This window comes from Protopterus annectens, chromosome 11.part0 (assembly GCF_019279795.1).
Source record: "Protopterus annectens isolate FY-2018-M chromosome 11.part0, PAN1.0, whole genome shotgun sequence".
Classification (NCBI taxonomy): domain Eukaryota; kingdom Metazoa; phylum Chordata; order Ceratodontiformes; family Protopteridae; genus Protopterus; species Protopterus annectens.
The window spans coordinates 18,116,336-18,138,339 of NC_056745.1; the positions used below are offsets into that span (position 1 = coordinate 18,116,336).

A 22,004-nucleotide genomic window follows, 5' to 3' on the forward strand; every position below is an offset into this window, starting at 1 on the left:
TTTACAAATGCACTCTATGAGCACCTACAGGAATGCATGGATCGTGCCATCCCAAGTAAAACCAAGACTCGCTCCTCCAAAAACAGGAGACCAGTCTGGTGGACCCCGGCCATAAATAAGTTATACAACAGAAGGAGGAAACTATTACATGACAAGGCAAAATCCCAAAAAAGTAAGGCATCCTTGATCAGTACTAGAAAGAAACTTCGATCCCTCATAAAATCATCAAAGGCCAGCTTCGAAAGAAAAATCGCCAAAGACTCTAAAGATAATTACAAGGTGTTCTTTAGCTACGTCAAGAATCTGGGTGGCAGTTCTCAGATCTGCTCTGAGCTGGTGCAAAATGGCACAAAATACACTGAACCCACTGACATTGCCAACATCTTGGCGGACAGGTTCAGTGCAAACTTTACTCCCCCTTCCCCCCCCAAAAGGGCCTGTGTCTCTCCCAGAAGAATGCAGTCCCCCAGACATCACAGACACACAGGTGAAAGCAGCCCTCTCCAAAGTAAAAAAACACAGCATCAATAGGACCGGATGATATCCCAGGCTGTGTCTTACACGAGCTCCAAAACGAACTAAACCCTCACATAAATTCACTGTTCCAACTCAGCCTTACCACAGGTTATGTACCCAAAGAATGGCGTACAGCAACAGTGATCCCGCTCCACAAAGGTGGCGCCACAACGGATCCCGGGAACTATCGCCCTATAAGCCTGACTAGTCTGGTCTACAAGGCTATGGAGCGCATCATCATGGATCTCATAAACAAAGACATTGGGAACCTCCAAACACTGGACCCCACCCAATTCGGCTTTCTTAAGGGCAGATCTTGCCTCTTAAACCTAGTTGACTTCTTTGAAACAGTTACCAAAGCCTTAGATGAGGGAAAGGTAGTCCACACAGCCTACCTAGACCTCACAAAGGCCTTTGATACAATACCCCACTCTGGCATCAAAAATAAGCTTACCAGCTTAAATATCAACCCATATGTCACAAGATGGGTTGCAAACTGGCTCAGGGATAGACTCACATGGTCAGAGTCGCGGGTGCCATGTCCGACTCGGGGATCAGTCCTGGGACTCCTTTTGTTCGGTATATACATCTGAGGTACAGGCAAACACGGGAGGACTGTGGCTGACCAAGTTTGCATATGATTGCAAACTGGGAGCCATAATCGACTCTCCGGCTGACACAAGCATCCTCCAGAAGGGCCCTACGTGGACGGATACCTGGTGTCAGAACCATGGCCTCAAGCTAAATGCAAAAAAATGTATAGTCACCCCCTTTTGGAAAAACAAAGTGCCCACAAACTACCATATAGGAGGTAATCCACTAATTACAGAAGAAGTAATTACGGATCTAGGGACCCAAGTAGATAGTAACCTCTCCTTTGGCAATTACATTGCCAAAGTGGTTAGAAAAACCTTTTATATAGCCCACCTAATCACAAAAGGGTTCACATCTAGATCAAGAGAGGTCATTGTGCCCCTATACTCATCGCTAATCAGGCCCATAATTGAGTACAATTCCCCATTTGGGATGTACCTTACCCAACACCTACAACAGCTGAAGAGACCTCAAAAATACCTCACCAAGAGGATCGTGGGCCTCAAACTGTCCTATGCAGCTCGACTAAAGAAACTCCAGCTCTACTCAGTTGCTTACCGCCTACTCAGAGGTGATCTCTGCCTGACATACAAGGCCATGTCTAACCCGGAATTGTTGGACATGCTCCACCTCAAGAAAACCAGATCCATTAGAGCTACACGCTCCAGGGATTTAAACCTTAGCACAACAATAAATAGGACATGCTGGAGCGATAGATTCATATCCCAAAGGCTTCCCGCGCTCTGGAATAGAATCCCAGTCCATGTTAGGCAGAGCCCCTCGCTGACCCTCTTCAAGAGAATTCTTGCTGATTGGATGGGAAATCGTAAATTTGCTCCTGGGATCACTTCTGTGGCCCTGCTGGACAGAGGCTCAGGAATCTAGTCTAAAAGGGAGGTGAAAGCCAACACATTCTGGCTAGGCTTATAAATGCCTTAGGGCAGATAGCCTAGTACCTTCATATGTCAAATCTAAATTGTTAGATGCCCCCTTGCACAAAGATAACGTATTTGGCACTAAGGCAGAAGAGGTCTTAAAACAGATGGAAGAAAAAGCAAAATCTATGCAAACAGTTAAGGATTTCTTGCAGGTCCAGCCCCCTAGGTTCAGCAGGCAGTGTCCCTCCAAACACTGGTCCTTTCCTGCTCCCAGTAAACTGGCCCAGTTAGGCCCCATGGAAGCAGCCCCAGGGAATGCAGAGATTTAAGCAGTGGACTACCTGCACTTCATAACCAGGGAGTTCTAAGCCTCCCCCTTATGGTAAAAACTCATAATGACTCCTCTCCTCCACCCCCTCCCCCTGCCCACCTTCACTTACCCCTAGGAGGAAAACTCTCCTTTTACTCAAGCACCTGGGCCACCATTACCAAGGACCACTGGGTTCTGAACATTGTGTCTCAGGGGATACAAAATTCTCCTTCCACACCCTTCCAACCTCAAAAGGGTTCCCAGATCTACCACCAAATCAGTGGGCAGAGGCTCAAAAGCCAATCCTTTCACTGCTCTCTATGAGGGCAGTAGAGCATGTTCCTGCAGAACAGATAGGACAAGGTTTCTACTCCAGACTTTTTCTGGTGCCCAGAAAAGAGGGCACCTGGTGGCCCATCCTCGATCTATCCATTCTCAACACCTTCCTGGTGATCTCACCTTCCAGCAGCTGCTACCCATGCTCTCCAAGGATGCTTGGCTAGCCACCCTAGATCTAAAAGAGGCCTACCTCCACATTCCTGTCAGGGAATTATGCAGGAAATAGCCCCGCTTCAGGGCAGGATCTCAACACGTTCGGTTTTCTGTGCTTCCCTTTGGCGTATCTACTGCTCCCAGTGTTTTCACAAAGTGTCTGGCTCCGGCCATTGCCTTTTGCAGACAAAGAAATATTCAGATTTACCCATACTTAGACAACAGCCTTATTCAGGCAGACAGCCAAGAGAAGCTGCTCAAGCACCTGGCCTTTGTAAAGACCCTTCTCACCGCCCTAGGGTACACAATCAGTGAAAAGAAATCCAAACAGGAGCCCACCCAAAAGATAATCTTCCTGGGAGCAAGTCTGGATGCAGCTTCCCAGATGGCATACCTTACTCCAGAAAAACAAAATTTTCCTGACAGCCTACTCTCAACTAGCCACCAGGCCCCAGCTAACTGCAAGAAAGATCCTGCAAGCTCTGGGGTTCATGGCATCTTGCATACTACTCATTCCATATGCCAGACTGCATATGCGGAAACTTCAATGGTACCTAAAGAGCCTTTGGTGCCAATACTCTTAAGACCTGGAAACTCTTCTACCTATAATTCCTTGCCTAAGAAAATATTTTCTTTGGTGGGCAACAGCATGCTCCCACAACAAGGGAATGCCTTTCTCCCCACCCCCCGCCACCCAGACCCTTACTACAGACACATCAGATTACGCTTGGGGTGCACACCTGGATGGCAGGTGCATACAAGGCCAATGGAGCCCACAGCAAATCCCTCTGCACATCAGTCAAAAAGTGATGATGGCTGTGTAGCCTTGATAGCTTACAAGCCCCTTCTCTCTTCAGGGGCTCTCCTGATCAAAACAGACAACACCACTGTGATGTGGTACTTCAACAAGCAGGGGAGGGAGTCACTCCTACCCTCTATGCAGGCTGGCCATGAGCCTTTGGCACACAGCCTCTGCCATGCAACTACACCTGTTAGCACAATTCCTACCAGGCTGTCTCAGCACTCTGGCATACCAATTAAGCAGAAATCTTCTGGACCTGCATGAGTGGCAATTCAACAGAAGTACCTTCACCCTAATAACTCAGAAATGGGAAACCTCTTTGCCTCCCACACCAACCATCAGCTCAGCAAATTCTGCACCAGGGAGCATCACTGCATGGCTTGGAAATTGGATGCCCTGTCCTTCCCCTGGGTAAATCTATCAGTCTATGCTTTTCCTCCCCTACCTCTCATCCCCAGGGTACTGCTCAAAATAAGGGAGGAAAAACCAAGGACCATTCTTATAGCCCCAGACTGGCCCTGCCAGCACTGGTACCCCTTGCTGCGCAGCCTGTCCTCGCTACCCCCATGGCATCTTCCTCAGATTCCAAACCTCCTGACCCAGAGGGAAGGGGAGTTCTTCCATCCCCAATTGCAGGCACTCAGTTTGGCAGGTTGGCTTATTCCCTAACCCCGAACCAATCTGCCAACCTCAGTAAACAGGTTCTGTATGTTATTCGTGAGGCCAGGCTTCCTAGCACCAGAAAGTCTTATGCTGATAAAATGGAAAAGGTTCTAAACCTGGATCCGGGCTAAGGGAGCCAATATGGCACAGCCCTCCCTCTCATTCTGGATTACTTAGCTGACCCTACTACACAGTGGCCTCTCTTCTTCTTCTATAAAAAGTCATGCCTCTGCTGTTTCTGCCCATTTTCCCACTGAGCAGCCCCTTTTCTCACACCCTTTGATCAGACAGTTCCTCTGAGGGGCTAGCAACTTGAGGCCACCCAGAAGGGCACCAACACCAGCTTGGAGCTTAATTTTGTATTGGAAAAACTCACCCTGCCCCCTTTCGAACTAGCTTCTTCTGCAGACCTAAAATTTCTCTTTTGGAAGACAGCATTCCTTCTGGCCATCACTTCAATCAGGAGAGTCTCTGAGCTGCAAGCACTCATGGCTGTGGAACCCTTCATCATCTTTCATGCAGACACGGTATCCCTCAGAACCAACCCATCCTTCATGCCCAGGGTGGTGTCCAGTGTGGCTCTCAACCAATCCATTAATTTGCCCACCGTTTTTCTTAATCCCCAGAACAAGGGGGGAAAGGATTCTTTACTCTCTAGATGTGCACAGGCAGCTCAGATTCTGTCTAGACAGGACTAAATCCTTCAGAAAGTCTGATCAATTGCCGGTTAGCTTTGCTACAGGGGCAGAAGGCAAAGCCATCTCCAAACAAACCATTTCCAAATGGATAGCACACTGCATCCATTTCTGCTACAAACAGCATGGAACGCCTCCCCCTGAGGGGGTCAGGACACACTCCACCAGAGCAGTCTCCACCTTTGCTTTCTGCAGAGGAGTCCCCACCAGGAACATCCTGGAAGCTGCCACCTGGACATCTGTTCACACTTTTACCAAGCATTATCACCTGCCTTTCTTCTCCAAATCCAGGGCAGGGTTTGCAGGGCATCCTAGCCAGGCCCTAGTTTCATTGACTGCCTCCACCCTTTTCCTCAGCTTTGGGAATCAACCCAAATGTGATGACTGCAACAGGGAAACACGAAGAACATAGTCCAGTTGTGTACACTTACCATAAATGTAGATGTTTGAGTGTATTCGCTGTTGCAGTCCTGGTCCCCCCCCCCCCTCCATCCCCCTTTTCTTCTCTTTCTCCTTTCCTTTCAAGGGACGTATTGGTATTTATTTTCTACTGGTTTCTTCCACCAGACCCTGGCCTCCTACTTGGGGGTTCCTGACACGTTAGGGCAAGAAAAACTGATGTAATGGCGTCGGCTGCCTTACTTTATACTACTGACAACCTGATATCAGTCCTCAAGTGACAGCAACTGATGCAGAAATACTGGTATTCGGGACGGCCAAGGGCTACTCTGGCAGGGATAACCCAAATATCATGATTGCAACAGTGAATACACTCGAACATCTACATTTATGTTGTGTACACAACTGTATCTTTCCAGTCTTTGATATTACTACTTTGCTAATTGTGTGTGTGTGTGTGTGTGTGTGTGTGTGTGTGTGTGTGTGTGTAATACAAATCCAAAATAGACTACCCGACCGCCATAGCTAAATTAAAACTTTATTAATAAAAGGATGAGTGCTTTCAGGTACACCCCCACATGGGGTTACTGTGTGTTACACAGTAATAGCAGTTCAGGAAGTGTGGTGAATGTTCGAATTTTGTCCAATTTGAACATTCACCACTTCCGCGTTTGACTTTTTTGTCTGTCACTATTTTTGTTGTTTCTACTGTTCATAGAAACGATAATTTCCAGGAAGTGTGATCGCTAAAATGATAGTATATGTATATATATTGGTTCCTCTTGAAAACATTGCACACCACATTTACTTTCCAGGAGAGGACAGACAATGTTCCGGGAGTTCATTCTTCTGTACTTAACGATGTTTTCGTCTCGCTGTTTTAAGCTTCGATGGTGTGATGTGCGATGTTAAGGGGAACCATATATGTATGTATGTGTGTGTGTGTATATATATATATAGAAAGAAGACCGCTCCAAATCCTCCTAATATAAAAGCCTAATGTAAAATATTGGCTTAGAGTACGTACACAAAACAGACAAATCTTTGAAGTGAATCAGCCATGCAATTAGTATAGTATTTATAGTGTTCATTTACAACTCTGAGTTAAGAGCCCAAGTTATTTTCCCTTTTCATAAGTCACACTGAACGTAGCTGTAGGAAAAAAATGTAAATTTATTATTTCACTGTAGCAGATGGTATGCATTACATGCTAAAACAAAAAGGAGAGATGTAATATTTGCATGTCAGACGTCTGTTATGTTAGCTGTTATTGTCAGTATTCTTTATATAATGTATTTCAGTAAGAAAGCATATTCACTTGGTGTTTTTTCTTTTAGTTTATATCCCACTTAACTTATGCATCTAAAGTAGTTACTTCATTTGTTCTGCAACCTGTGGGTATCTGATCCGATCTCGGATCCGAGACAGCAGCTTTACTAGCTAAAAGATCCGAGCTCCTAGCTCCTCCCCTTACCCATAATCCCCTGCTACACACTCCCCTTTCCCCAGATCTCGTTTGCCACGGCTGAGAGAAGCTTCAAGTGAAGAGCTCCTAGGCGTGGGTGAGAACTTTCTGGTTTAAAAAAAAACGTCAAAAGTTAGACTTCAGTACTTTTCGTTGTGTGTGTGTATTAGCACCCTAGTCGTCGTGTACTATTATTAGTTTAAAAATCTTGTGGTAATTTTTTGTCTTAATTTTTTATTTCCCTCCCCTTAGTGTGTGAGTGTGTTCTGTATTATGGCTGAAGGGCCCCCAAGTGCACTGAGTGTGGCCATAAGCTTTCACCAGCTGATGGCCGCACTCAGTGCATTCTTTGTCTGGGGGTGGCCCATTTGTCCACCAGCTGCCAAATTTGTGCAGCTTTTAACCCCCGGGCCACCAGGGATAGGAGGAATAAGTTAATCCTGGTGGGATTATTACCACAGAATTCTTCTTCCTCCTCTCCCTCTAAGGCACAGGCAGCGACTGCGGCCCCCAGGCCTTTGGAACCCCCTACCCTGTCTGGGATTCAACCTCCCTCAGATTCTCAGGGTCAGGGGGACTCTTCTTCCTCTAAAGAGAAGAGGCATAAGAGTCACAAGATTCGGGCTGAGACTCATCCCTCGGCCCCGCCATCTAAAGTTATGAGTCCCTCCACGAGGGCCTCCGGATCCTCTCCCTCTTGGCTCCGTTCACCTTGTTTCTCGCTGGAGCCGGAGGAGGAGTACCGGTCTCCCTCGAACTCCTCGAGGCAGCCCTCCCGGCCCACCTCGACGACCTCTTCTAGATCGACAAGGAGCCTGACCGGCGCCGACATGGTTCGGATGATGCGTCAATTTTTGCAGACTCAAATGCAGATGGGGGTGCTTCTGCCCCCCTCTGGGGGGGAGAGCAGCCCCTTTCTTTACCCTGATAGCTCCTTCTCTGACCCGGTTTGGGGTTTCGGAGTCGTCGGATCCGGGCCATTTTGGAACCGGGGAGTTGTCGGTGCCGACAGCACCGGTTACTTTGACGCCGACGTTGCCCTCAAGCTTGTCGGATCCTAGCTCTCAGGGCCGAGAGCTGAGCGTCGGATCGGTGGGGGTAGGTGCGTCTTTGGCTCCGTTCAGGTCGGAGCACACTTCCCTCTCTGGTCCGACCGCTTCGGCACCATCGCCGATCCCTACCTCGAGGGGGCTGCTTTCGGAGCCTGGGGAAAGCGGTTCGCCTTCGGTGTTCGAGGTAGTGGAGAGGGTTCTGTCGAGACCTTCCAGATCCCCGGTCCGGGTGTCGGATCCACCCGCCCCCCCCGACGCATTTGGGTCTATCCTCCATCATCCGACCATTGGGACAGCCTGCACCAACACTCCAGTTAGTTCCCTTAGAGGAACAGGACCCCGTAGGCGAGCCCTCCTCGGATAGCCCCACCAAGGAGGTCCCTCGCAAACGGAAGTGCAAAAGGAGGCACCTGGACTCCCCTGAGTCCATCACGGAAGACACCGATTTGGATGAAGGGGAAGGTTCCCCAAGATCACCCCCTGAGGACGTCTCCTTTGGAGACATCATGGAAATGTTGCGAATTAGAGGAGGGTGGTCTGCCCAAAAACCTTCCTCAGACGAGTCTGTGTTTCTGGAGGCATTTGATGCAGGCCCATCTACCTCCTGGGTGTCCCACCTGGCTGACCCCCTGGTAGACCTAATTACTACCAGGGCGTAGAAGGAACCGGACACCATTGAGCCAATTCCAAGAAGGCCAGATAAAATTCTTAGCCCTCCCTCGGATAGGCAGGCTTGGTCTAAGGGTTCACCAGTGGATGCCATGTTGGTGGCGGCCGCCACGAAGAAGGAACTCGCACAGGAGAGTTCCTCGGTCCATCCTCCGGATAAGGAATCTCGGACGTTGGACCGCATTGGAAAGCGGATGTTTGCTTCAGCCACCATCTCTATAAGGGCGCTGAACTACATGGTGCATGTCATCAGACTCCAGCAAGACTTAATAAAGGAATATGCTGGAGCTCCCCCGGAGTCCATGACGGCGGAGGATATGAGGACTTTCTCGACTCGCATAACCACTCTGAAATCTATTTCTAATACTTCTATGCGGCTACTCTCCCATGCCACGGAGGGAGCCGCTAGACCTAGCGTCATGCCTGGCTCCGCCTTTGCGATTTTGCGGAACCCTTCAAGGCGTCCTTCACGAATGCTCCCTTTGACGGCTCTTTGCTCTTTGGCAAGGCCGTCCGTGAGACGCTGGTCCAAAGCGAAAAGGATGGGAAGACGCTGTCTGCCGTCGGAGTCTGCTTCTCTAATCCCCAACGATCCTTCTCTAGGAATCAGAGGGGACAAAAGAAGATGTGGTTCCGGAAGTCTCAGCAGTCCCGTCCAGCTTCGGATCCCTCGTCCTTCAGGGGCAGAGGAGGACAAGGTGGATGCCGGCCCAGAGGCAGAGGGGGGCCACGTAATTTCGGGTCTAGAGAACCGTTCTTGGACAGGCCCGTGCAACAGCCCTGAGGGCTTACCCGGCTGTCCCTCTCTGGAGGCAGTCGGGGGGGCGTCTTTCGGAGCACCTCCAAAATTGGGAGTCCATTACGACGGATCAGTGGGTGCTTCGAATCATATCCAGAGGTTACACCATTCCCTTTCTAAGTCTTCCCCCTCCTATGAAGCGCCTCACCGATGCCCCACCCGATCAAAGGGAGGCAGCAGCTTCGGAGGTTTCGAAGCTGCTAGAAAAAAGAGCCATCCAGCAAGTCCCCCCAGACCAGTTCGGATTGGGCAATTACTCCAGGTTCTTTTTAATGCCAAAAAAGACGGGGGACTTGAGACCAATTCTAGACCTTTCTTCTCTGAACCTGTTCATTCCCAAAGAAAAGTTCCGGATGGTCACTCTGCAGTCAATTCTCCCCCTTCTTCGGGAGAACGACTGGATGTGCTCCATAGACCTCCAGGATGCGTACTACCATATTTTTATGGACAGACTATCCAGGAGATTTCTCCGCTTTCGGCTGGGAGCCAGTCATTATCAGTTCAGGGTTCTTCCATTCGGCCTCACCACAGCCCCCAGGGTGTTCACCAAGGTCATGGCAGTTGTTGCAGCCCACCTGAGACTCCAGAGCATTCAGGTCTTTCCGTACCTGGACAACTGGCTCCTCACCGCCTCCAACAGGCATCAGCTTTGTTCTGCCAGAGACTATTTTCTCACTCTTGCCCAGCGTCTGGGCATTTCAATAAACCTCCAGAAATCCTTCCTTCATCCTGTACAGGTTCTGGAAGCCATAGGGGCAAAAATAGATACTCGCCTCTCTCAGGCCCTCTTAACATCAGACAGATTGAGCAGTTTGTCACGTCATGTTATGGCACTTCTTCAGTCCCCAGCCCCATAGGCAGAATTAGTCCTGAGAGCACTGGGCTCTATGGCGGCAGCAATCAGTCTTTCCCTGCACGCATGTCTCCGAATGAGAATTCTTCAGTGGACCCTTCAAGTCCAATGGTCTCTGTTGCTACACCCCCTAGACACTCCTATTCCCCTGAGCAAGGTTTGCAGGGGCTCCCTCCTCTGCTGGCTTTGTTCACAGGAGCTGCGGGAAGGGAGACCCTTCGTGATGCCTCAACCCCAAGCCACGTTGACCACAGATGCTTCTCTCCTCGGGTGGGGGGGCATGCTATGGGCAGAACCATCCAAGGCACGTGGACTCCCTTGGAGACTACTCTGCATATCAATATCCTAGAGATGATGGCGGTGCTTCTAGCGTTGCAAGTTCTTCACGACCTTCTTCCCTTGGGGACTATTGCAATACAGACAAACAACATGGCGGTAGTCTGGTACATAAACAAACAGGGAGGAACCAGATCTTATCCTCTGTGTCGGGAGGCCATGAGAGTTTGGGAATGGGCGATATCTACCAACCGTTTTCTGGAAGCAACGCACATTCTGGGACGGTCCACCGTTCTTGCAGACAAGCTGAGTCGCTTGATCCTCACACCTTACGAGTGGTCTCTAAACCCGTCAGTAGCAAAACAGATTTTCTTCAAGTGGGGTCTACTTTGCTGCGATCTTTTTGCTTCTCCGTCAAACACAAAGTGCAGCAAGTTTTTTGCTCTAATTCCCCCACCAGGGGAGAGCCCCAGAGACGCTCTGGTTCATGCTTGGCCACCCGGTCTCCTCTATGCTTACCCCCCCTCTTCCTCTCATGAAGAAGTTCCTACAGAAAGCATGAAGGTTGGGGAGCAAAGTTATCCTCATAGCCCCATTCTGGCCTCGCCAGATCTGGTTCCCTTATCTACGGTCTCACAGTGTAGTTCCTCCTTGGATCTTGTATCCCATCCCGGATCTGATCTCGCATCCTGCGGGATTGCAACCCCCAAACCTGGAAAACCTCAAGCTCGTGGCTTGGTTGATCCAGTTCCACTAATGGCAAGGACTCCCGGTATCTCCTCACCAGTGAAAGACATTTTGGTAGCAGCGCACAAACCTACTACCAGGAAAATTTGCAGTAGTAAGTGGAAGCGTTTTTCTATCTGGGCTACAGACAAGGGTTTGGATCCCTTTACCGTCCCTATCCCAACTGTTCTTGAATTCTTGTCCTATATTTTTCATCAAGGAGCCAGTGCATCTACGGTTAAAGTACAGTTGGCAGCCATCTCTCATTTTCACAAAGGAGATGGGCTGGCATTGTTAGCTTCAGCTAAAATATGCAAAATGTTTTTGAAAGGAATTTTTCTGCTGAAGCCACCAGTTAAGACTGCGGTTCCACCATGGGACATGACATTGTTTCTGCAGGCATTAACGAGTTCGCCCTTCGAACCGGCCTCCTCGGTTCAATTAAAATTTTTATCTTGGAAAACAGCCTTTCTGATCGCTATTACGTCAGCCAGGAGGGTCTCAGAACTTCAAGCTCTTTGCATGAGACCCCCTTATCTAATTTTTCATAAGGATAGAGTGTCTCTCATGACTAACCCCCTCCTTTTTGCCCAAAGTGGCCTCTGAATCAAATATTAATCAGTCGATTAATTTACCAGTATTTTTTTCCAACTTCCAGAACAAAGGGGAATATAAATTACACACATTGGACGTACATAGACGACTGCGCTTTTACTTGGACAGGACGAACGCTACTCGTAGGTCTGATCAATTGTTTGTGTCCTTTGCCAAACCTTCTTTAGGAAAGGCTATTACCAAAGTTACTTTAGCAAACTGGATTTCGCAATGCATCATCCATGCTTACTTAGCCTCAGGGAAACCTGCTCCTTCTGGAGTCCATGCCCATTCAACTCGTTCCATAGCTACTTCTGCAGCGTTTTGGTCCAGAGTTCCTCTGGATGATATATGTTCAGCAGTTACTTGGTCCTCTTCTCATACATTCATTTCTCATTATAAGTTGGATATGATATCCAGGAGTAGGGCTTCCTTTGGCTCCGCGGTGCTCCGGAATATCCTTCCTTGAGGACCACCCAGGGTTTTTATTAGGTAGCTGGGGACTCTGTCCCACAGGTTGCAGAACAAATGAAGTAACTACTTCAGATAAAGAAGTTATGTACTCACCATAATGTTCCATCTGAGTAGGTACTTTATTTGTCTGCAACCGACCCCCCCCCCTCCATGCCCCCTGTCCAGTATCGTGCTTCCTGACTATGAATGACATTGATTCATGAAGTTAGGCAGTAGGTTATGGTGCCTGTCGAGAGTCTTGGTTGCTAGTTTAGGCAAACTCGATCTGGAGGAAGGGAGTATGTAGCAGGGGATTATGGGTAAGGGGAGGAGCTAGGAGCTCGGATCTTTTAGCTAGTAAAGCTGCCGGCTCGGATCTGATACCCACAGGTTGTGGACAAATTAAGTACCTACTCAGATGGAACGTTATGCTGAGTACATAACTTCTTTATTTACAGGGCTGACATTGTTTGCAGTAGACTGTATGCATTACTCATTATGACCTTTTTACTGTACTTCATATCTTACAGTGGCACGTGTGTGGACCATGTGGTAACTGCAGCTTGTCTGCATCAGCTGGTTCCATTGTCTGCACCACAGGAACATGTTTTCTGTTCTCTTTACACAGATCATTGTTCTGTTCATGTGTAATTTTCAGAGGATATAAAAATGTGCTAATTTTCTACATGCTGCTTGCCAGCTGTATCATATACATTTGTATCTTCTGACTGTATTTAAGTAATTTATTTTGTTTTTTCTACATGCTGCTTGCCGGCTGTATCATATACATTTGTATCTTCTGACTGTATTTAAATCATTTATTTTGTTTTTTCTACATGCTGCTTGCCGGCTGTATCATATACATTTGTATCTTCTGACTGTATTTAAATCATTTATTTTGTTTTTTCTACATGCTGCTTGCCGGCTGTATCATATACATTTGTATCTTCTGACTGTATTTAAGTCATTTATTTTGTTTTTTCTACATGCTGCTTGCCAGCTGTATCATATACATTTGTATCTTCTGACTGTATTTAAGTCATTTATTTTGTTTTTTCTACATGCTGCTTGCCGGCTGTATCATATACATTTGTATCTTCTGACTGTATTTAAGTCATTTATTTTGTTCTTAAGGAAAAGTTGTAGTACTGACATGATAACAGAAAAACAACTTCTGATCCTTTTGTAGAGTCAGTCTGAACCATTGTTAGACGTGTTGTATCCGCCATTCACAAGTGCTCAGTTACGTTGAAGTTACAGGATTCTGTATTTTTCAGACTTTGTAAAGGCACATTTAGTGACAAACATCTTGTTCTAGAGTCACTACTGTTTTCGTGTTTGTCACACAGTCTTACTGCTGGTAGTGCTTTGTGGGGATTATGTTGTGTTGTGCAGACCATGTACATGTTTCATTTGGCACCCCACAGACTTACCCTGTGCTGTGCACCTCCATGCTTCAGGTATGGTCCATTGTTGCCACCTGTCCGACCTTTGCGCTGGTACTTTTACATTTGCACTGCCGACACACTGGTTTTGTTATATTGCACTGTTCTTCACCACTTTTTATAAATGTAGCCATCTGTTTCCTTCAAGGTCCAGAATTCAGTCTGCAAGCCAAGGAGACATTCTGGGATTTCTTCTGTTTTGTTCTGATTCTTGTTTATTGTTACAGTACAGTGTAGAATTTATTTATTTATTGATGTATTTATTTATTTAGTTAGTTTATATTTGCTGAGCGGGATAGTCCGACTGGATATATGTCTATTTTCAGCGGAGGCCCAGGGAGAAAAGCTACTCATAGTAACACACAAAGTAACACCAATAAAACGTATTACGCATAAGATACATACATTGACAGAGCAAGCAAGTCATGAAAAATAAGATATGTACTAAAGCATGCCTAGGTAGGTAGATACTAGTGATATCTAGTAAAGGTTACAGAGATTGTTATAGTGAGGGGCAGAGCAAGGACATAACCTGTGTGATTTAAAATGCTTTTTGAGTTTTTGTTTTAATAGGGGAAGAGAGGTTTCTTAGGTAATGTCTGCAGGAAGAAGGTTCCATATTTTGCCAATAGAGTTGGCAAATAGAGCATCCTCTGCGGAGTTGTTAGCTTTGAGGGTGAGCATCCTCTGCGGAGTTGTTAGCTTTGAGGGTGAGTCCCAGTAATCTATTAGATGAGCATAATGGCCTAAGGGAACTGTGAGTGCAGATAATATTTAAATACATTTCCTTCTGATGCAAGAGAGAGACTGCATTAATGTACTTTGTACCATTTACTTGGAAAGTTTCACTTTTATGTGTATAATGGTTTCAAGAGTTAAATAAATCCTTTGTCATTTCAGATACCAGAAACCTTTGAAGATGTTGCTGTCAGTTTTTCAACAGAGGAGTGGAAAATGCTGAGCAGCTGGGAGAAAGAACTGTACAAAGAAGTGATGTCACAGAACTATGAGCACATGGTATCACTAGGTAAGGGTGAATCACACCAGAGCTACACAAGGAAGTGATGTCACAAAACTATAAGCAAATGTTGTCACTAGGTAAAGGGGAATCATACCCGAGCTACACTAGAAAGTGACATTACAGAGCTATGAGCATATGTTGTCAGTAATGACGATTGTCCCAGGGCTGTTCAGCAAGGTGATGGCTGCTACTTCTGAGAAAATTAATTCATTAGGTCAGAAGGAGGTACCAGATCTACAGAGGGACATGATGGTGTTTAACAATGAGCAAATTAATTCATTATGTCAGACGGAGGTAGATCTACAGAGGGACATGATGGTGTGCTTAACTGATCTAGATTACAGTGCCTGCATAAATTTGTTCTGTTAGCATACTTTCAGTGGCTTTGCATACAAGGCTGGAGACACAGATGGGGCTATAATTACCTGGCTCTCTAGAAGGGACACTCTTGCATAGTAACAGTGGCTGTTCTTCAGGTATCAGGAACAAAACTGTGTAGATAGGCTGCAGATGAACATTTTCAGTAGTGGCTCAGATAGTGCATAATTGGCACTACTGAGAATGCAACCTGGCATGCTGTCTTGTCCAATGGAAATATTATTTTTGACCTTTGACAGGGAGTTCAGCATTTGTTCCAAGGTAATAACAGGGGAAACTGAATTCTCAGGAATAAAGGGGGAAACAAAATGGGTAGGAGGGATAAAGTTAGAACTAAATATGTCTGCTAATATATTAGCTGTATCCTTGGGGTCAGGATGGATTATATTAGTGTGGATGTGCTCAGTGCAGTGCTTGACATTATTCTTAAATTTTCTGATGTAACTGAAAAAATATTTGTTGCTTTCTTTGGAATCTGTAGCAATCTTAAGTTCATACTCTGCTTTACATTTTCTAATGGGTGCAGAGGTGGCCTAGGTTGGTAAGGTCCAGGTCAGGGCTAGTAGAGCATCTTGTGTTTAGTTTTACAATCTGCTCTAGTGCATTGGCATTAATAAAGTCTAGGAAATGCTCAGCATAACTGTTTTTAGAGATGTACATGTGCCAATCAATGCGCTGGTAATTGAAGTCTCCTAGTAAGTTATTTTGGTTTGATATTTACTGCCTCAGCAGTGTTGAGGTAATTTCTGTGATCTTTGGACAACATTGATGAGGGTCTGTAGCTAGCATTAGATTTGCTAAGGTTGATTTGGATTTCCACAAGCTCCAAGTTATGGGTAATTTGATGTGAAGTAATGAAGTTTCTAACAAATATAAATACTCTCATGCATACTGGTATAGAGTGAGTGCTGTCACTGCATTGAAACCATGTCTCAGTAACTATACAAATAAGAATGTGTTTAAGTTGCAGGAGGGCCTCAAGTTCTGGCAATTTTCTGTTTAGACTCCGTATTGAGTAGTGCCACCTTGCTTTTGCCCAAATTTGAGTGTGAATTTTTTTATATAGGTTCATAGGTAATTACTGGGCTAGTTGCCCCTGTGAGCCATTTTAAGCCTAGTAAATTTCTCTTCTAAAGGTGAGAATTAAACCCAGTACTTTGTGTCTCTGAGGTAAGCACCTTAACCATCGTATAATCAATTAACCAGTCCAGTAGGGGGACTTGTCCTAAAAATATCACTATGGGGATAGCAAAAGCTTCAGACAAATGAGGACTAAGGGAAACAAACCCTCTACCACAGGTACAGCTCACAGTTTTAATGCTCTGCCATTTATTTCAAATACCTGGTATGAGAATAGATCTAACAACCTTCTGCATTAAAGGTGAGAGTACTACTTGTGCTACTTACTGGCATGGTTTATGCTATAGGTGATGGTAGCTCAAGAGCTTAGAAAAGTCCACTTTCACCTGCAGTTTAACTCAACCCTGAGTATGTTTCTTCCTTAAATATAGTTCTAGTTTAGTTTATCAGAAACCAACCTATACTTTACAAAATTTTATTTTATTTATCTATTTATTTTGCAGTAGAATCAAAGAAAGGGAAAGCTCACCCACTTTTTTTTTTAAATTTAGCTTCTTTTGTGCTTTGGCAGAGGAATTTGTCTCCATCCACATGTGTGATATTCCACGAGCACAGGAAAATCTGTATTTCCCATTGTACTCCCAAAATCTTATATAGGCCTTCTCAAGTCTAGCTGACAGCAACAGCTATTAAATTAAAAAAAAGTGTACAGTGTTGTAGAACTCTCCACTGCCTTTGTTGCAAATAGAAAGAAAAACAATATTGGTGCACAAAATTGACATAACACTGATACTAGGATCATTCTTATGTGTTATGGACATTTATTAGGAGGGGATATGTTAGCAAATTTCTAGAGGTTATGTGGGAGTATGTTAGCATTGGCATTACTGTATGCCTTTGTCTATCAGAGACATGGGGGACAGACACGAGGTACATTTCCAATTTTCCATCCACTGGTCAAGGTTATTCTAAAATAGGGTTAGGGATGGATTCTGCTTCACATGGATGGGGAGCCTGTTCCAGAGCATAGGGCTATTTATGTTACAAGCAAAATTTAAATCTTTTGATCTAGTGGTTCTGATGCTGTTCATTTTGCAGATATGCAAATGGACCATCAGAGCTGGATCTGAGGATGCCTTGTATGCCAGGCATAGATTGCCTCTTAGTAACCTGTATGAGACCAAGTGTAAAGAGAGAGCTTTACGGTAATCCATACAGGACAATGTATTTATACTCTGGAGTCTCTTGGTAAGGAATCTTTGTGGTCTTTCTCACTGTTGTTTATGTCTAGTCAGATACATGCTGAAGGAGGCAGACCCCATCATTTGAGTATAATAATAAGAGCCAAATACAGTTTATATATGTTCCCAGATCCCTGACCACCGGGTCATCTCTGAGGGGTATGTTATTAATGGAGTAATTAACCTGGGTGGCAGTTTTCCCAAAAGGCAGCATAATGCATTTCTTAGCGTTGATTTGTAATATATTACTTTAACACCAGTCATTTGTCTTTGTTAGACCTTGTAAGATGTTTGTATCATGGTGGAATCTATGATAGCTCCCAGATGTTCTTCGTTCCACATTGCTGCAGTCCTTACTATTGGGTAGTCCGCTGTCCAGTCGGCCCGAATACCAGAGTATATGGCTGACGTCGGTCAGGGCGCATTAGACTGACGTCAGTACGTCAGGGTACTAATGCGCATGACCGACGTCATATCCTCAGTCTTTTTTGCCGCATGGTCCGATGCAGAAGCAGTTTTGCGAGTGCAGGTTGGCGTTCTGAAATATTTCCGAAACCGGAGTTTCAGACCGAATCAGAGTTGGCTAAGTACCCGTTGGGGAACATTTTGGTTTTTCTTGCCTCAGTATTTTACCGGATGTCAGAAAAAGTGAATAACTGTATTTCTTGTGGGAAACAGATACCTCATAGGGATTACCATACCTTGTGTATACCTTGTTTAGGGTCTGTGCACGGCGTTGTTGGTTGCCGCTCTTGTGCTAGGTTTAACAAACGCACTATTAAGAGGAGGTTAGACTGTGCCAGGTTAGTGTTTGGGAAGCGTTGCAATTATAAAATGCCGACGGATGCCCCGCCGCCCGCCACGCCCAAGAAGCGCAAGGACAAAACAGTGAAGCCTAGGGTTGATGAACCGGCAGTCCCGGACGTCGGTTCTTTAGAAGGCTCAGTGGAGCCAGAGGTTTTGCCAGGAGTTTCTATGGAGTCTCAGGCAGAAACTTTACTGTTACAGGATGTGCCTTCTCAGGAGGTAGGCCAGGCTGAGGGGCTTCTCAGGTAACTGTTCTTCCCTCTCTTCCCAAGGTAGTTAGAGCCTCTCCTTCTGTTGCCAAAACTTCTTTGAGAGGTAGGCCAAGTTCAGCTTCAGTGGGGCTTCTCCTAGCATTTCGGGTTCTGTACCTAAGAAACATATGCTTAAAATGGCAGAAGATTTGATTACTATGATTAGAGGTTCTATGCCCCCTCCTGATAAGAGGCCTAGGGTGGAACCGGAGTTTGATAGTTTTGAACAGGGTTCAGAGGCCTCTGAGTCTTCTGCGGAAGATTTGCAGGAGTATCCTCCTTATTCTGATTCTGATGTGGATGATTCCACTCCTACAGCTTCTCCTCCTGAGGATTTCTCATTTTCAGAGACTCTGCATTCCATGAGGGAGCACTTTAAATGGGAAGGCCAGGATTACTCTGATTCAGGAAAAGGCTTAGGGAATTCTTGTTTTACCCCAGCATAGGCCCTTAGCTATACCTCCTGTGTTGAATGTGGTGGAAGATGTTTTTGCAGAGGCTTCCCTGAACCCTGACTCTTTGCCTCCTGCTCCTGTTAAACCTGATAGGTACTATAGGGTGCCCGAAGCTCATAAGTATTTGTTTAAGAGTCCTAGGGCGGACCCAGAAACTGTTTCTCAGGGGCCTAAAGGTGTTAAGGCCTCTGTGGTTAAAATCCTGTTCCCACTGATAAGGAGGCAAGGGCTTTGGATAGGTGGGGAAAGAAAGTGTATACTTCTTCCACTCTAGCCATGAGGCGTTGAATTGTCAGTTTCACATGCTAAAATATCAAAATTATCTCCTTTCACAATTGAAATCTAAGGTGGATGCTTTGGCGGAAGGTATTGAGTGTAAAGAGTTGCTGGATTTGGTTCATGTGTCTGAACAAGTGGGTAAGCATTCTTTGCAATGTGGTTTTGATGCTGTACAGGCCTCCTCGAGGGTGGCTGCCACTAGTTCTGTTCTTCGCAGGCATGCCTGGTTGAGGGATCAGAATTTAGCTGAGCATGTTAAGACAAGGATTTTGGATGCTCCTTTACAGTCTGATGTGTTGTTTGGTTCGCCTGTGGAAGCAGTTTTAAAGAAAATGGAGGACAAAGCTAAGTCTATGCAAACTGTTAAAGATTTTTGCAGGTGCAGCCACCAAAGTTTAGTAGAAATTGGCCTGCTAAGGGGTGGACATTTCCTGCTTATGATTCCCAGTCTAGGGGTAGGTCTAGACGTGGTAGGGGCAGAGCTCAAGGTTCTTTTAGGCCTAGAACAGGGAGTTCACCTGCTCAGACTTCTGGTGAGGGCAGGGGTCAGTCCTTTCGTAAACAGACCCAATGACCTGCCTTTTCAGCTGCCAGTAGATTCTCGTCTGGCAGCTCCTTTGGGAGGAAGACTGTCTCTTTTCAAAGAAAATTGGGATTTAATTACTCAAGACAGATGGGTGTTGGATATCATTCACCACGGTTACAGATTTTATTTCCATACTATGCCCCCTTTCAAAGGCATGCCAGACGTTCCTCCTCCACAAAGAAAAGAGGCTCACAAGCAAATTTCTCAGTTACTCCAGATGGGGGCCATTCAGCCAGTCCCTGTATCAGAAAGGGGCCAAGGATTTTATTCTCGCCTGTTCCTAGTACCAAAGAAGGGGAACACGTGGAGACCAATTTTGGATTTATCTCTCCTCAACACTTATCTGGACATTCCCAAGTTCAAGATGTTGACGTTACAACAGCTTTTACCTCTGCTGGGCAAAGATCACTGGATGGTAACTTTAGATCTCAAGGAAGCTTACCTTCATGTGCCTATAAGGCTAAGTTGCAGGAAGTATCTGCGGTTTCGAGCTGGAAATTCTCATTATCAGTTCTCTGCATTGCCCTTTGGCTTATCTACTGCGCCCAGAGTATTCACAAAGGTTCTGGCTCCAGTGATAGCTTATTTCAGGCTACAAGGAATTCAAATCTATCCTTACTTGGACGACTGCCTGATTCTGGCTCAAGAAAAGGAAGACCTTCTACAGCATCTGGAATATGTTATAGCAGTGCTAAGATGCCTAGGGTATTCTGTGAGCGAAATAAAGTCCAGTCTAGTACCCTCTCAAGACATGTGCTTTCTGGGTGTGAGACTGAATACAGCAGCCCAGATGGCCTTTTTAACCCGGACAAACAAAAGAGTCTATCACTTTACTTCCATCAACTATCTCATCAGTCCGTGCTGACTGCAAGGACAGTCCTTCAAGCATTAGGGTTCATGGCATCTTGTATTCTGGTGCTTCCCAATGCCAAACTGCATATGAGGAAGCTACAATGGTATCTCAAAATGTATGGACACAGCACTGCCAGGATTTGGACACTGTCATTCAAATAATACCTTGCCTTCAAAAAGAATTTTTGTGGTGGGCTCAGGAATGTCACCTAAACAAGGGACTCTCTGTGACCCGGCCAGAGGCCAGTCAGATTTTAACGACAGATGCCTCGGACATTGCTTGGGAGCTCATCTAAATGGAAAGTGGATACAAGACAAGTGGCCTGCCAGACTACAGCATCTACATATCAACATGAAGGAGATGTTAGCAGTCCAGTTTGCATTAATGGCTTTCAAGGAGTTACTTCTTCCAGGGCAGGTGTTGATTCTAACAGACAACACAACTGTCATGTGGTACATCAACAAGCAAGGGGGAACACATTCTTATCCTCTATGCAGGCAAGCAATGATTTTATGGGAGACTGCGCTAAGCTTGCAACTAACTCTTCAGGCAAGGTTTCTGCCAGGAGCACAGAACTCCTTAGCAGACGTGTTAAGCAGACAAATCATGGATCCCCACGAGTGGAAACTGGATCTTCATGTATTTCAGAAATTGACAGTGTCATGGGGAACTCCAGACATAGATCTGTTCGCTTCTCCACTAAACCACCAGCTGCCAAAGTTTTGCACAAAGGGGTTTCATCGCACAGCTTGGAAAGTGGATGCTCTGTCTTTCAGTTGGAAAAATCTTCATGTGTATGCCTTTCCATCTCTACCTCTTCTTCCAAAGGTGCTATTAAAAGTCAGACAAGACAAGCCAAGGATGATTTTGATAGCTCCAGATTGGCCTCGGCAACACTGGTACCCACTACTAAGGAGTCTGGTAAGGAAGCCTCCATGGCCTTTACCTTTGATTCCTCATCTGTTATCTCAGAAGGACGGTCATCTGCTCAATGTCAAGCTTCACTCTCTTCATCTAACAGCCTGGCATATTCTGTGTTGAAACACAGCAGGTCTCAACTTCCTCAACAAGTTTTAAATGTGATTATGGAAGCTAGAAGACCTAGTACAAGGAAAGTGTACGCAGAAAAATGGAAGAGATTTTTATTTTGGAGTACAGCAAAGAATTTGGAGGTTTCAGAGCCTAATTTGAGTGTGGCTCTTCAATATCTTACTGAGTTATTGGACAAAGGTTTGTCCTTCTCTTCCATTAAGATTCATGCTGCAGCAATTTCAGCTCACTATGATTGTGACCCACCATTGTTTTCGCATCCTTTGTTCAAGCAGTTTCTTAGAGGGGCAAAGAATATAAGACCCCGTAGAGCTCCTACTCC

At 45.8% G+C, this 22,004-nt stretch overlaps 1 protein-coding gene across 1 annotated transcript in view; it reads left to right on the forward strand.

Annotated features, from left to right (window-relative positions):
• Window positions 1-14,276: 14,276 nt before the first annotated feature.
• The window catches only part of LOC122815974 (zinc finger protein 431-like), a 237,566-nt gene continuing 229,838 nt past the window's right edge, over window positions 14,277-22,004 (forward strand). The window contains exons 1-2 of the mRNA XM_044088858.1: window positions 14,277-14,357; window positions 14,582-14,708. Of these exons, the coding sequence (XP_043944793.1) occupies window positions 14,277-14,357; window positions 14,582-14,708 (208 nt within the window). The remainder of the gene's footprint in view (window positions 14,358-14,581; window positions 14,709-22,004) is intronic.